Source organism: Ochotona curzoniae, unplaced genomic scaffold (assembly GCF_017591425.1).
Source record: "Ochotona curzoniae isolate NIBS_2020 unplaced genomic scaffold, NIBS_Ocur_1.0 contig_883, whole genome shotgun sequence".
Taxonomy (NCBI): Eukaryota; Metazoa; Chordata; class Mammalia; order Lagomorpha; family Ochotonidae; genus Ochotona; species Ochotona curzoniae.
Genome location: NW_024466599.1, coordinates 10,493,476 through 10,509,934, shown reverse-complemented (window position 1 = coordinate 10,509,934; position 16,459 = coordinate 10,493,476). Strand labels below are relative to the sequence as shown.

At 41.1% G+C, this 16,459-nt stretch overlaps 1 protein-coding gene across 1 annotated transcript; it reads right to left on the bottom strand.

Annotated features, from left to right (window-relative positions):
* Nucleotides 1-523: 523 nt before the first annotated feature.
* Nucleotides 524-5,308, bottom strand: LOC121165402 (thyroid receptor-interacting protein 11-like). The gene has a single exon (XM_040994127.1). It carries the CDS (start codon nt 5,306-5,308, stop codon nt 524-526), a length of 4,785 nt encoding a protein of 1,594 aa, XP_040850061.1.
* Nucleotides 5,309-16,459: the final 11,151 nt, after the last annotated feature.

The window sequence follows — 16,459 nt, the reverse complement described above, 5'->3', positions numbered from 1 at the left end:
AAAAAGAAAAACCAAAAACAAAACAGAAAAAATCTAAAGACCAAAAAGGAAAAAAGTAAAAAACAAACAAAAAAACTAGAAAAAATAAGAAAAAAATTTAAAAACAAAAAAGAACTAAAAAGAAAACAAAAGTAGCAAACCTAAACCAAAACAGAATAAGAAATAAAATTAACAAAAAGAAAGAAAAACAAAAAAGCAAAACCTAAAACAAAAAAGGAAAATACAACAACCGAAAAGAACAAAAAACTAAAAAACAAACAAAAATGTAAACAAAAAAATAAGGAAAACAACCTAAAACAAGAACAAAAAGGGAAAAGATGAAAACAAAAACAAAAAAACTAAAACAAAAGGAAAAAAACACGAAAAGAACAAAAAACCAAAACCAAAAAGGAAAAATAACCCCCCCAAAACAAAGAACAAGATAAGGAAAAAAGAACGAACAAAAAAGAAAAACAAAACCAAAAAAGAACAAAGGAAAACAAAAGTTCTATGAAGGTTTTCGTTTCCCTGTTGGCAGAGATCTCTACTTCTTTGAAAGATCTTGTATCCCAACTGCAGTGCTGTTGTTAGGCGGCACTGGCAGTGATGTAAATGTGGGTACGAAGTTCTTAATGGGCTCCAGCAGAAGGCTCCCAGGTCGGCCCTGGCCAAGTCCAGCTGGGCTAATAAGGGGCACAGCCTCAGAGCGGGTGGCCGAAAATGAATCCACACCCGTTTTTCTACCAGAACTGGAACTGGTTGAATCTTGAAAAGTTTCTGGCACACCTGTGCTTGCTCTTGTTCCCGTAGAATGTAGAGGTTTCATCTCACTTGTGCAAAGATTTGGTGGTGGAATGGATGGGTGTGTCTCATTTTGCAAAAAATTTACAAAAAGTTCCGCAAATGAGTTGTTGGGCACAGACTGCTCGTTGGGTCTGAGAGGTTTGTTGGGGTCACTTTGGGCTCCTCCTGCAAGCCACCCGCTCACCCATCTTGTAACATAACCTTGGTCTTCTTTAAACAACTGATCCATCTCTTCTCTCTTCAGGCCCAGAATACTGCCCATCAAACGCAGCACTTCAGGCCGCTGACTTTTCGGAGTGTGGAATTGCCTAATAAAAAGGTTTCTCACTAATACTATGTCTATTTTGCCCTCCATGCCATGTACCAAATGTATCCATTTCTTTTGTACATCCTCCAACATTTCTTGTTGAAGCTCATTTTGATTTTTAAGCTCCTGGATTTTTCTTTCTTTGTGTTCCAACTGTTCCATTAGTCTTGATGTGGAATCCAGTACGGCGTTTGCTTTGTCCAAATGTTCTTGTAAGTCAATAACTTTCACTGGCAGGTCTTGAGCCTTTTCTTTCCATTTGTGTACAAGCTGCTCTTGTTTTTCCACTTCAGCAGCATCCATAACTTTTTCCTTATGCTGGACGTGCTCACGCACCATCTGCAGGTTGCCCAGGGACACAGTGTACTGCTTCTCCTGGTCCTGAGCCTGAGAGAGCTGTTGGGCAGCCTCGTCCCTCTGCTTGGAGACTATGTTCAACTTCGCCTGCAAGGATTCTATTTGCGCGCTGGCTTGATGGCTGGCAGTTTCCATCGCATCCAAGGAAGAAACTAGTTTTTGTTCTAAAACCATGACATTTTCTCTAAGTTTGGCCTCTCTATGTGCAGCAGCCCAAACTTCGTGTGTGTTCCTCTCTTGTAATGCTTGATATGCATTTTCCTTCTCCCTCATCTCTTCTACTCTTCTGTTGTTTTCATCCTTTAACTTTGAAATTTCCATCTCCAAAATGAGTATTCTTTCCTTCAAGTCTGTTTCTGATTGTCTTAAAATTTCATTTTCATTCACTTTGTTGGTCAAAGTTTCCTTTGAGGAAAGCAGCTGCTCGTTTTGGTTCTTGAGCAGGAGCTCTTTCTCCTTGAGGAAGATTTGCAGCACATCACATGTTTGCTTCAGCTGCCTGAGCTCCGAATTGTGCTGCTGGTGCTCTTTCTTTTTTAGCTCTGCAGCAGCAGCGATGGAGTCAGACAGCTGTTGGTTATCCTGCTGCAGAGCTCTGATGCTGACGTCTCTTTCTTCCAGGGATCTTCTTAGGTCTTCTGCCTCTAGTTTTAACCTGTCATGTTCCTGCAACAGCTTCTCAACTGCATCACTGTTAAGACCCCCGGCCTCATTCCCGGTGCCAGAGGTTTGCAGGATAGCCAATAAGGTCTCGCATTTTTGCCGTAATGCGTCTACCTCAATGTCCTTTTCTCTTATGATCCGTGATAGATTCTGAACCTTTTCTCTAAGTATTTCTTGGGTTGTGTTCTCAAACCTGGAGGACATTTGTTTATTTTCGTCTTGGAGTTTAACTAGGGCTGCCTCTTTGGCAAACACTATGTCTATCATTTTGTGGTACTCTGATTTGAGATGGCTGTTTTCCCTTGTTTTGGCACTGAAAACAGCTAATATCTGCTCTTTCTCCCTAGCATAGTCTTGCAGCTGCTGCTGAAGTTCAAGGATGTCCTGGGAGTAGGACGGTGAAGACATTTTAACATGCAGAGCTTGGATTTCCAAATCCTTCTGCTGAATCATTTCAGTTAGCTTCCCTACTTCATGTGTAGATAGTTGGTCAATTTGTTTAGTTAAAGATAGATTCTTTTCATTTAGAAGCTTAATCTCCAAATCTCGCTCTTGTATTCCTTTTACTAACTCTTCTATTTCTGCTTTAGCTAGTTCATGGTTTTCACTTTTGTTTTCAAGGCGAACGATGGGGGTATGCCGTCCTTCCTCGGGCAGCTGGGTTTTGATCCTTTCAATTGTGTTCTGCAGGTTCTTAATCTCCTCCTCTTTCTCTAAGATCAGCCGCCTTTGCACTTCATTCACTTGCTGATAGTGGTGCTTATTCTCCTCCATCGCCTTCAGCAGCTGCCTCTTACTCCTTTTCTGATCTTCAATGATCTTTAGGTGTTCTTTAATTTCTTCTTCCAGATGTTTCTTGACAATGGTCAGCTGGGTCACCTCTGACTCTAGTTCGGCCACACAGACGGGGAATCCGGGCTTGGCCCCGTGCAGAGCCTGACTCTGCTGCTCCCTGAGCCGCTCCAGCTCCTCCTGGAGATGATTCTTCTCTTGTTTCATGCAGCCCAGGCTTCTATCCTTTTCCTCTACCGTCTGTTGTAAGATTTCATTCTTTTTAGAAGTCTCAATACATCTGTCCAATTCCGCCTGCAGCTCTGAACTTTTTTCTTGAAGATTTTCAATGCAAGTTTCCTTCTCATTTAGCACTTGTGTCAACTGGTCCTGCTTTTCTAAACTAGAGGACAAAAGCTCCTCGGTATGTTTATGACATATGTCTATTTGCTCAATGCTCTTTCTCAGAACCGCTATTTCCAGGTCCTTCTGCTGATGCAGCTCCAGTAAACGATCCTGTTCCTGCTTAAGGGCAGCACAATCCAACTGGTGTGTGCTGGACAGCTCCTCCAGGCTCTGCTTGTGCTTGTTGGCCTCCTCCAACAGCCTCTTCTCAGCGCCACCTAAGTCAGCTTCTAGCTGGTGCTTTTCCCTTCTCAGGGTCTCCAGAATCGTGTCTTTTTCTAAAGAAACCTGACGGTTTAGAGCAACAGACTCTTCTAATTTCTGTTCCACCTGTTCACATGCCAAAATCAACTTCTCATTTTCTATCCTGAGATCAAAGGCACATTTCTGTAAATTTTCATCACGCTTTTGGACTTCTAAAAGCTGCTGCTCTAAGTTTCTTACTTGGATTTCCTTTTCTTTCAGTAAATTGTTGCAATTATTACTAAGGTTTTGATTAATAATTAATTCTTGTCTAATTCTGTTGTGCTCCTCCTCATTTTGCTGAATGCATCTTTTCAGGTGAACATTGTTTTTCTGGATGCCTTCCCTCTCTTCTTTTGCTTCATTTAGCTGATCAACTAAATCTTGTAATTTATCTTCATGCTCCTGCTTCGCTAAACCCAAAGCATGCAGCTCACATTCTTTCTGAATTACATTGTTTCTCGCCTCCTCCAATTCTTCAGAAATGTTTGCTTTGTCTTTCTCCAGCTGATGAACTTGCTTTATTGCATGCTCTAGATCTTCTTTTAGTTTATGGATAACATCGCCTTGGTTTGATAGCTCATTTTTCATTAACATTACCTGCTGACTCAGTGTTTTGTTTTTACTTTCACTGTCAGCCAGTGCCTGCTGGAGCCTGAGCACTTCCTCCTCCACAGCACTCTGCATGGTTTCTTCGCCCGCAGCAGGCTCCACAGGTTGATCAGCACAATATGCCAGCCTCTCACATTCCACTCGTAACGTCTCATATTCAGGCACCATTTGTCCATTTCCCACATTCAGCTGTTTGTGTTCTCTCTGCAAAATCTCTTTTTCATGTTCGGCACAAGTTAATCTTTGAGTGGTGTCTTTGAGTTTATCTTCCAGTTCGTTGATTTTTTGGGAGCATTCAGTTTTTTCTCTCTGTAACATTTCGATGGCCTTTTGCATCTCAGAGAGTTTAGGCTCCTGGTAGGCTCCTGAACCACCTTGCTCCAGTAATTGTTCAAGCTCCTCAATCCGTTCTCGGTGTTGACGAGTTACCTCCGTCAGTTTCAGCTGATATGCATCTTGCAACGCTGCTATTTCATATTGGCAGTTATCAAGTTGCTGTTTTTGATTTTGTTTAAGATCTTTGATTATCTTCTGAAGGTTACCGACTTCATTTTGATCAGAATGATGTGGTCCTTCGGCCTGAGGTCTCTCGGCTATGTTTATCCAGTGGCTAAGCTCAGAATCAGGCCCTGACACTTCCCTGGGCTGCCAGTTAATTTCTTCGTCTGAGCAATTTAAGTCAATAGTCTCCATGTCCTCCTCATTGAATGCTGGTGTGGGCTGACTGCCCCCGTAGCTGAGTGTGGACGATGTGGTATAGGTGACAGCAATGCAGCGGGGTGCTGAGAGGCCTGACTGCAGCTTCAGTAGCTGGTGCTGCAGCTCCGCCTGTCTTTCTTTAAGGTAGCTAATCTCCCTGTCTTTGTGCTGAAGCTGGTCTGTGTAACTTGTTGACTGTTGTTTCATTTGCTGCTGTAATAATTCATGTTTCTCTTCAAGATCAGTACATAGGTTTTGGAGCCTTTCATTTTCTGATTTGTAGAACAAATGAAGGAGTTCAATTTCACCTCTTCCAGAAGTTGGTAATTCTACTACTTCCTCTGCTCCTTTCAGGAACCTGTCCTTGGTGAAATTAGAAATATGGCCGGTGAGAGAGACCAAACTGCCTCCCACTTGCCCCAAAGAATGGCCTAGACCAGAGCCGATGCTCCCTAGCCAGGAAGACATGGCTACGGGTTTTGGAGAAGCCGTTTTTCAGCATCAAATCGCCATCCTGTGCGTCCCGACCATCCCTCCGAACCTTCTCCAACCGCGACCTTGGCGGGACTAACCCAGAACTCGGAGCTCCGGAGGTGACAGCACAATGAGGGGCCCACCTCCTGCCCGAGACACGCCCAGGCCCTCGGGATGGCGTCACAGCCAGCTGCTTTCACTCCTTCCCAGGACGTTCCACCGCCCAAGCAGGCACAAGTCCTTCCCTGGCTTTAATGACTTTGCCCACTTCCGCGGCACACTGCTGCCAACTCCATGCAGGCTGCCATGACACTCGCTCTCCAAGCAGCGAGGGAGCATAGAGCTCCGGGCTTTTCTTGTTCCCGTTTTTTTATCTGATACTTTTTCAATTTCTACTGTTGGCACTTATTGCTATACGCTTTCTTGTTAGCATTGCTAACATTGTATCCTATGTTTGGATATATTGCTTTCATTTTCATTCATTTCAAGGAATTCTTTTGTTTTTTAAAGGTTTATTTTTTATTTTTATTGGAAAGGTGGATATACAGAGAGGAGAGACAGAGAGGAAGATCTTCCCTCCGATGATTCACTCCCCAAGAGTGCGCAAAGGCCGATACTATGCAGATCCGAAGCCAGGAGCCTCTTCTGGGTCTCCTGCGCTGGTGCAAGGTCCCAAGGCTTTGGGCCGTCCTTGACTGCTTTCCTGGGCCACAGGCAGGGAGCTGCATGGGAAGCGGGCCTGCTGTGATTAGAAACCAGCACCCATATGGGATCCCGGGCGTGCAAGGCGAGGACATTAACTGGTGCACCATCGCGCTGGACCTTATCAAGGAATTCTTAAATCTTCCTGCCGATTTCTGCTATGACCCATTGTTCTTGCAGGAGCGTCCTGCTGGCTCTCCATATGTAGACTCTGTTTGGTAGAGTTTCTTCTGCTGTTAATTTCCAGTTTCATTTCATTGTGATTAAAAAGATATGGGAGGGCCCTGCATGGTGCCTAGAGGCTAAAGTCCTTGCCTTGAGCGTGCCAGGATCCCATCTGGGCACCAGTTGTAATCCAGGCAGCCCTGCTTCCCATCCAGCTCCCTGCTTGTAGCCTGGGAAAGCAGTTGAAGAGGGCCCAGTACCTGGGACCCTTCACCCGCTTGGGAGACCTGGAGGAAGCTACATGCTCCTGGCTTCTATTGTTGCTGTTCTGCCTTTGCATTCACTAGGGGAGGGACTCATCGGACACATCTCCCTCTCTGTCTCTCCTTATCTCTATATATCTGACTTTGCAATAAAACAAAATCTTAAAAAATGATATGTGACAATTTTTCAGCTTTTTGAATTTGTTGAGAATGATTTTACCGTTTAGTAGATGGTCTATTCTGGAGAATATTTCATGCGCTCACAAAGAGCGTGTATACTGTGTCTGTTCTTTGGTCTAGAGTGTACATTCAGTCTTTTATTCCTTCATTAAGTTTTGTTGTTTTGGTGATTGACCTATCACTGTTGAAATGGGGCTTTGAAGTTCTCCCGTTACTTCTCCCTTTGGACGCATCAACATTTATCTTCTAATGCTGTGTATTCTAGCGTCATATGCATATACCTGTCATGTAGTCAAGTGTTCTTATTGAACTGATCTGTTATTGGTTACATCATGATCTTCTTTATCACTTAGAGCAGATGTCTGAAAGTCTGTTTGGTTTGACATGAATGTAGCTACTCAGGATCATTTCTAATTTCCACTTACTTGGGTATTTTCCCTTCCTTTCAGGCTGTATGTATATTATGCGTTTATTGGTGAAATATGTGTCTTGTAAGCAGCATGGAGATTTTTTTTTCTCCCATGAAAAGTAGGCTGTGGCTTTTCATTGGGGAACTTAACCTAATTATGCCCAAAGTTGTTAACTGGAATGGGTTGGTCCTGCCATTTTTAAAATAAAAATCCCTGGATTTTGCTTTGTATACTTGTTTTCTGTTTCTACTAAGTTTTCTGCTATCACATTATGTCATTCTGCTGATTGTCTTTCTACTCTTTGTGAAGTACACTCTTAACTTTTGTTAGGCTGGCTACATGCTGATAAATTCTCTTAATTTTTTGATGTTTTACAAGATGTTTATTTTGCCAGGCTACAGGCCCAACTGCCTTTAGCCAATTGTGTTACCAGCATTGTCGCTGTCCCGCAGTGATGGACTTGGTGCACAGAACCGATAATATCACGTGGACCCTGACTGATGGTCAAAAGCCAAAGTTTGTTAGGGGCATCAGAGTTTATACACTGAGAGTCCATATGGGATAAGGAAAAAAGTATTGAGCTCATGAACAAAACCCATCAATTGTTTCCCTACTCTTGATTGGAATTCCTTTTGTTTTGTATATTCCACCAGGTGTTCTCATTTACATGCTGTTTATACAAAGGTAGCCATTTGGTTGTTCTCATGCCAATACTGTCCAATGAACTGCAAACCTGTGCTCGCTGACCTTCCAGGGTCACAATGTCCTCCTACAAGCATCTTATAGTGGATGTCTGCTTCTGATCTACTTCCCTGCTAATGTGCCTGGGAAAGCAGCAAAAGATGTCTGATTCCTGTTTCTAGGTGAAGTTCAGCTCCACCCTGTATTGCCAAACGTTATAATCCCTCCATTTACTGCTTTGTTTGGTTGATGACTCTTTTCTAAAACGTTCTAGTCAACTTACAGATTCTTTCTCTTCTTACCTGATTCTTTTGCTTTGACTTGACACTAAAAATGCCTGTTAGAAGCCTAATTTAGGGCCCTGCACAGTGGCCTAGTGACTAAAGTCCTCTCCTTTCTCTCAACAGGATCCCATAAGGCCATAGGTTCTAATCCTGGCAGCTCTGCTTCCCATCCTACTTTCCAACAAGCTCCGTGCTTGTGGCCTGGGAAAGCAGTAGAAGATGGCCCAAAGCCTTGGGAGCCTGAGCGTGGGAGAGACCCAGAAGAGACTTCAGGTTCCTGGCTTCAGATTGGAGCAGCTGTGACAGTTGTGGCCATTTTGGAAGTGAATCTGTGGATAGAGGATCTTCCTCTTTGTCTTTCTTCCTCTCTGTATACCTTACTAATTAAAATAAAATAAATCTTAAAAAATAGAAGCCTAAGATAACGAGTAAGGTTTTTTTTTTAATATTTATTTATTTATTAGAAAGTTAGATATACAGAGAGGAGAGACAGAGAGGAAGATCTTCCCTCCGATGATTCACTCCCCAAGTGAGCGCAAAGGCCGATACTATACCGATCCGAATCCAGGATCCAGGAACTTCTTCCGGGTATCCTATGGGGTGCAGTGTCTCAAGGCTTTGGGCTGTCTTCGACTGTTTTCCCAGGCAGGGAGCTGGATGGGAAGTGGAGCTGCCGGTATTAGAACTGGCGCGCATATGGGATCCCTGGATGTTCAAGACGAGGACTTTAGCCATTAGGCCATGCCGCTGGGCCAGCAAGTTGTTTTTTCAACCTTGGTTTTATTCACTGTAGTCAAATGGTTCTACATAATGTGATAATTAATTGGGCTTTGTTATTTCTGTAAATTTTTGTTTAGCCTGGTTCATAATTTGGTACATATGCATAGATTTAGCCAAATACTATTCCAATGTTTGATCACATTTAAATACATTTCCATGTATTTTATTTCTAAATCATATGGATGGGTCTTCTATAAGGAAAAACACATTCTATAGGACTTCAAAGATCAACATAATTCAGTTGTGAAAATAACTATTCATTATCATCTGATGTTAGATTTTTTCCAAGGCAACCGAAGGCATACAAGTGCTGTGACCTATCAGTTCTGGTACACAGACATAAGCAATATATATGAATGTGCATTGGTTGTGTTAGTACAAACAGCAAAGCCTGACACCACTCAGTTGGGACTGCTGTGAAGGAAGTGCTTCCTTCTTACTTGATTCCCCTTTTTGGACCTGGGCAGCCGCTCTACCACTGACAATATTAGAACTTTGTTTGTTTTCCCTGTTGAATCTGATTGACATGCTTATGATAAGGTGTGTAGTCTGCATGTGTGTGGCCATGCAAGGATTTCAGCTAATGCCTGCTGAGGAAAAACTTTCCTTGCCACTGGGTCTCTTAGATTGGGCCAAGAGAGGATTTTATTCCTTTCTAGACAGACAGGTTCCATGCCCAATATCAACAGAAAGCCATGGGGCAAGATAAGATCTGTATCAAGATTCTTTCATGAATAAGGGGAAAGAAGTAAATTTCTCAATGGGGAATGAGATGGTATGTCACAAGTCCAGCTTCAAGTCACCCCAGAACCCAAACAGCAAAGGCAAGATTCTCAGAAGATTGCGTGAGACATTACCACCAACAGGTTGACTCTAACATGGGCTTCAGATGGACTGTTACTCAGTCTCCAGTATACCTATATTCTCATTACAATTGTCATGACATAATACAGATTGCCCATTCTATATAAGGAAGTGTCACTCTACTTCCGAGAATAGCAGCATTCATATACACATAAGATGGGTAGTCTGGCGAAAGGTTTACCTACAATTACCAAGTTCCTCAAAAGAAGAACCAAACAACATTCAGATTTTGCACTGTTTGTGCAGTCAACTGTGTGTTTTGTTCCTTTCTTGAACAACTGTCTTGTTTTCACTTTGTTTACCTCTTATTGATTCCCCTTCTGCTAATGGGAACCAAGGGTCTTGTTTTAATTTCCTTCTTTTTTGCAACCAAAGAGGAGATAATTTTGCTTTTGGAAGCACCAAATAAGGTGTTATTGTGGAAGCAGCTTTGACAGACTACTTAATCTGAACATGCTGAACAGTGGAACAACAAGGCATCTTCCTAGACACTGAGTTTATGTCTTCCCATTTGACCTCATCTGTTTTTCAGAAAAGAAATGGTGGGTCATTGTTTTGTTTGTTGTTTTTGGTTTTCCTGTAGTGGACGCATTTTGGTATTTTACTGTCTCCCCAGCTGTCTCATTTACAGTGGCAGGTCAGCATCACCTGGGGCTCTAGCTTCCTACTGTAATCCTCCATGAATGCTTGAGAAATTCTAGCTTAGAGTGGGGGGCAGGTGGAGGGCACTTAATCACTACAACAAACTACTCAGACACACTATTTCGAAACTGTGGAGACACTGGCTAAAATTCAAGCGCACAGGATGTAAAGTATGGATATCTAGACTCACACAGATTTGCCTCATACCATCAACTAGGCCTAGCAAGGCAAGTATTTTCCTGCCCCGAAAACTGGGTGGTCACTTCTACTGCTTGTCCTACAGGGTTCCTGAAAGTGCAATTGAGGCATGTGTTAGACTTTGCAGTCCCTCTTGAAAAATAAGTTACATAAATACACAAATAGAGGTTTGGGGGATGAGATAGTGTGTCTAGGTGTACGTGTTAACTATGGGTTTATACCTATGCACAGGAACATACTGTTGTGTAAGCAACCAAGGCACACTGTGAAGACATGGTTGGTGGGACAGGCCAGGAAGACCCTATACTGATCTTTTTAGATATCTGGCTCTTGACACTGCAAGGTTTGGCAATGGTGCTTACCTGCCTGCATGACTCACAAAGTGTTATCAATGTGCTCCTGCCTGGCATACATAGTTGGCTGTGAATAATCTGGAGTCACAGTGGGAGACCGTCACCTGGAGACCTATTACTTTCCATGTTTTCCTCTCGCTGCCATGATGCCAGCCAATGTATCTGAGAAACTGTGACCCCAAACACCTGTCTCTGAAGAAAGCTGCAGTTCTCTACTTTACAAATCCACATCCAAGCTTGCAGAATAAGAAAGTTGCTGCTGTGCTGATGTCTGTCAAGTTTCACCAAATAAAGCCCATTGAATTCCACTCCCACAAGATTGTAACAATTCTAACAGGAACTGCACATTTACTAAACACACGTGGGGTCTTCAGTTGACAAAGGTCCTTGTTCATTTCCCATTATTTCTTGGGTGAGATGGCAACAATGAGGAGATTTTTTGGTAACAGAAGAACAAGTATTGAGCTATCTCATTTTTCAAGAAAATCCCTGATTTTGGATCAGATTATTACAGATTTAAATCCCAGCTGTGGAAATTACCTACATTTTGGCTGGGTATGTTATGTTGCCTCTGTTGTCCTCCATCTCTGACAGCTTGATTCTGGTTCTCTCCTCCCTGATGTCGCAGCCATCTGCAGCTTACACTATTCCTTAGTGAAGTGAAAGACATGGATGGGTATAGCTTAAGGGACATTTCATTATCACGAGAAATAACGAGATCCCTTTGTGGGAAGAACACAGTATAATTTGGACAGAAGCAGGTACCCGTGAGAAGAAAGCTTTCTACTGGAAGACGACTTGGTGAAAATCTTTTCTTTTTAAACTATTTCATTTCTATAAAGTGCACTGATTTCAGTTATTTCACACTAAGGGTTAGAATACTTTCTGCTTACTCTTTCTGCTGCTCTCATTTCCTACCAATTCTCCTTTCTTTTAACTTTAAATTTTTCAGTTCTCTTCACATTTGCAGGCTTAACAATCCATTAGGCAAAAAACTCAATAATAGCGAATGCAAAAAAAAATTTAAAAAGGAAAAACTCTTGCTCAAGAGTATGGATTTTAAAAGGCTGAAACTAATGATGAAATGTCAAAACGTCTATTTCTCTCACGTAGATTTTTTTTTTTTTGTAATCTGTGCATCAGTTACCAAATATCAGTGAGAACATGTGATGTCTTCTGGGGATTGGTTAATTTCACTAAAGATTATGTTTTCCAGTTGAATTCATTCTGTTGCAACAGACAGCATTTTGTTGCTTTTTATGGCTGAGTTGTATTCCACAGTGTTTATATACATTTCTAACCTAGTTTCCAGTTTATTGGAATCTGGGTTGATTCCATAAATTAGATACTGTGAAATGAGCTGCAAAACACATGGGAGTTCATACAACTCTCTTGTATACTGATTTCATTTTTCCTGAGTAAACTCCCAACAGTGGGGTAGTTGGTCCATAGGGTTAGGATCTCCATACTGTCCTCCCAGATGCATATACTATGTCACTGCTGGTGGTGGATAGGGCTACATTTTTCTCCACATCCTCAGCAGTGCTCACTGTTTTCTGTTGCCATTCTAACTGGAATGAGGTAAAGCCTCACTAGACTTTTATTTACATTTTCTAATGGATAGTGATCCTGAACATTTTTTTTTCTTGTATATTGGCCATTTGATCATTACCCTTTAAAAAATGCCTGTTTATGTTCTTTGCCCATTTCTTCATTGAATTCTTAGCTTTTGTTTTATTATTATTATTGTTTTAATTTTGGAGTTACTTTTGGATTCTGAATAGTAATCCTTTATCAGTTGCATAGTTTGCAAATATTATCTCCCATTATCTGATGCCTATTTAGTTTCTTGATGACTTCCTTTGTGGTACACTAGCTTTTTAGCTTGACATAATTGTATTTATCTGGTTTTTTTTTTTTTTTTTGCTTTAATTGCCTGTGATTATGGAGGTTTTTCTTTTTCCAAGAAATCTCTGAATATGCCGGTATCTTTCAGCGCTTCCTCAACGTTTCCTTCTCATAATCTGAAATTATCAGGTCTTACATTTTGATCTTTGATCCATGTTAGGTTTATTTCTGTATAAGGCAGAAAGAATTCGATTTTATACTTCTGTATCTGGAAATTCAGTTTTACCTAAAGCATTTGTTGAAGATATTGTGCTCTTTCCAGAGACTATTTAGTTCATTGTCAAGGATTAGTTGGTGGTAAATGCATGGACTCATTTCTGGTGTTTCTATCTTTTTATGTTAGTCTGCATGTCTATATTTGCATGAATACCATGCTGTGTTGATTATTATTGCCCTGCAGAATGTCCTGAAATCTTACATTGTGATGCCTCCAGCTTTGTTTCTGTTTTTTGATTTTCTTTGGCTATCCAAGGTTTCTTGTGTCTTCATACAAATTTTAGCATCAATTTTTCTACTTCTGGGAAGAATGTTGTTGGTATTTTGATTGAGATAATATTGAATTCAAAAATTTCTCTTGGTATTATTTAGATTTTTTATAATATTAATCCTTCCAATTCATAAACATGGAAAATTCTTCCATTTTTGCGTATTTATTTTTTTGCAATTTTCATTGTGGAGATCTTTCACATCCGTAATTAGATATATTCCATGATATTTAAATATTTGTGCCTATTGTGAATAGTACTGATCTTACAAGTTCTTTCTTGTTCATATAATTGTGTGTGGAATGAACATTGTTTTTTTGTGTGTGTATTGATTTTATACCTTGCAATTAAAAAAAAAAAGATTTACTTATTTTTATTGGAAGGCAGATATACATAGATGAAGAGACACTGAGAGGAAGATCTTCCATCCAATGGTTCATTCCCCAAGCAGCCACAATGGCCACAGTTATGCTGATCATTAGCCAGGAGCTAGGAGCTTCTACCGGGTCTCCCACATGGGTCTCGCACATGGGTGCAGGGTTCCAAGGCTTTGGGTCATCCTCAACTGCTCTCTCAGGCCACAAACAAGGAGGCAGATGGGAAGCAGAGCCACTGAGACCAGAACCAGCAACCTTACGGGATCCTGTTGCACTCAAGGTGAAGACTTTAGCCATTAGGCTGCCACACTTGGACCTATATCTTCCAATTTAAAAAAACTCTCTTGCGTGTTCTTGTGGTATCTTAATGGAGTCTTCCATTTTGCTGCATTTAGAATCATGTCATCTGCAACAGTGATAGTTAATTTTCTGTTATCTATCCTCTTATGGTTATTAATGCTTTATAATAATCACAGAAATTCAGATATCTGGAATAATATTGTCCTCAACTTTAGAAGCTTAAAAGCTATTACAATTATACTTATACAATGGAAAGACAAAGGAGGAATCAAGATGGTGAAATAGGGTAAGGACACATTTAAATTAATGGAAAATCATGAACAGGAGTGAAGCAGGAAAGGCATATTTGAGGAAATAGGAGAAGACAGGGCAATAGTAGAGCGGGGCGTGGGGACCCATGGACAAAGGGAAGCAGCAGAGACAATGGAGTGATTTGCAGTGACTAGATACAACAGTGACAGACAGTAAGTGGTGATCTGAGCTTTATCAGATGTTGGAGCTTCTTGGAAGCTTCACTGGGAGCTCAGGAGGTGAGCCCAGGCAAACACTACACATCCTTCTGATCTGTTTGATTTGATAAGGAGCAGAGACAGAGCAACAGATTCTAAGGAGGCAGTGCAGGAACTGGTTGGATTTCACAGCCCAGACAACCACCAGTGCAATATTGGGTGCCATTTTGTGTAGTGAAGCAAAGGCCCTTTTCTTTAGTGACACATTAATCACTCAATAGCATATTATTTGACATCATGGTGTTGTAAATTTCTATTTTTCTTCTGGTTGCTGATTTTGTTTTGTGGCTTTCATTTAAGGAGATGGATAGTAACTCTGTAATAAAGATTATCATATCTAGATGTGAGGATACAATGCAGTATATATTTCTACTTCCAGATCAATGATGGATGGACTCCCGATGAAACTATTAAATATATCTTGACAATAGGATGCTGCAATTTCAGGATACACTTAAATGGCAGAATGATGAACTTAGGACTGTTTATGAAGAACTATAGTACTGTTGTAATAATGGGAAATTAGATGCAGTAGAAAGGGATTTGGGAATGGTGTAAGGGAAAACCCAGAGCCTATGGAACTGTGTCATAAAATAATAACAGGAAGAAAAGAGTTAAATGACATGAGTTTATAGTGGGTTTTAGTGCTGGGACAGCCATATATATGGCTGGACCTCAACTTCCTTGGTTTTCTCATCTAAATAACGAAGTGATTGTATGAATTTAGTCCAAAGACTCTTTAAAACTCATTGAGTGTTTGCATGTGGAATCAACAAGTAGGAAGAACTACAGTACAGTGCATAAACTATGTCTTGAGGCTGAATGATTTTCAGTGAACTGTCTCTGAATAATTGCCACGTACTGTCACTGTGCTAGATGCAGGCAGAACAGATTCACACAGAAGGTAATTTCAAAGAAAGAAAGGAAGACCTAAACTTTGCTGGTTCTCTCAATCCAGAAATCAGATGAAAGGTATTTCTGGACTATGGTGTCCTAATGGGTCCCAGAGAGGATATCCAGACATACACTTTGCTAAATAAGTTCTAGCAGGCGGCCCGGGATAAAGGTAAGCTCAGGTTATTTCAGTAATGGAGCATTTGTTAGAGTAGTGCAAGGGCAGATGGGGAGAAAAGAAATTCTATCAGTAGTAGTGTCATTCCTTATAACTAGGCCAAACTAATCGAGTATTAGCAGTTCTAGAATTGTGGTGTCCTATGAGTATATAAGAAGAAAATAGATTAAACATAAATAACTTCATATGTATTTATTTTCACTTACTCCTTTTAAATTTCAAATGGATTTCTGATAGTGCATATCATAAATTAGGATAGTTGCATTATAAATATGCAAATATACACAATCTTAGTGGCTAAGAAAATAATTGTTAAATACTGCTCCTGCACATTGTCAAACATTATGTGGTTAAGGGGATGTGTGTAGTTAGCCCTAGGGAGTAAAATCCAAGACACTGAGTACCACTTCCAGGTTAAGACCATGAAAAGTCAGTTCATGAGTCTCATGGCTTCTTTGGCTCTGAAAATTATTGAAAAGTCTGGTATTTCACATGTCACTTCAAAACAGTGAAGCCTTCCATCAGCCTGGGTTGCTGGAAACAGTGAGCACATTTCATATGGGCAGTGGATAAGAACTCTGTGTCAATAATGAGTTTTTCTTCAGTTAAGTCACTGAGTTGTTGAAGTTGTTATTTGCAGAAGAGCTGTATAATTAAAGGGTTTCAAGCCAAATGTTTTAGGATGGCGTGGGCAACTTGTTTGTTTTCTCTTCCCACTTCATTTTTTTTTCCCCCTTAACTCTCTGTTTATCCCTCTGAGGGTTCTTTGCTTTACAGATACCTGCTCATCTAAAGTCCATTAACCTGGGCCTGGCGGCGTGGCCTAGCGGCTAATACCTGGCCTTGAACGTGCCAGGATCCCATATGGGCGCCGGTTCTAATCCCAGCAGCTCCACTTCCCATTCAGCTCCCTGCTTGTGGCCCGGGAAAGCAATTGAGGACAGTCCAAAGCTTTAGGAACCTGCACCCCTA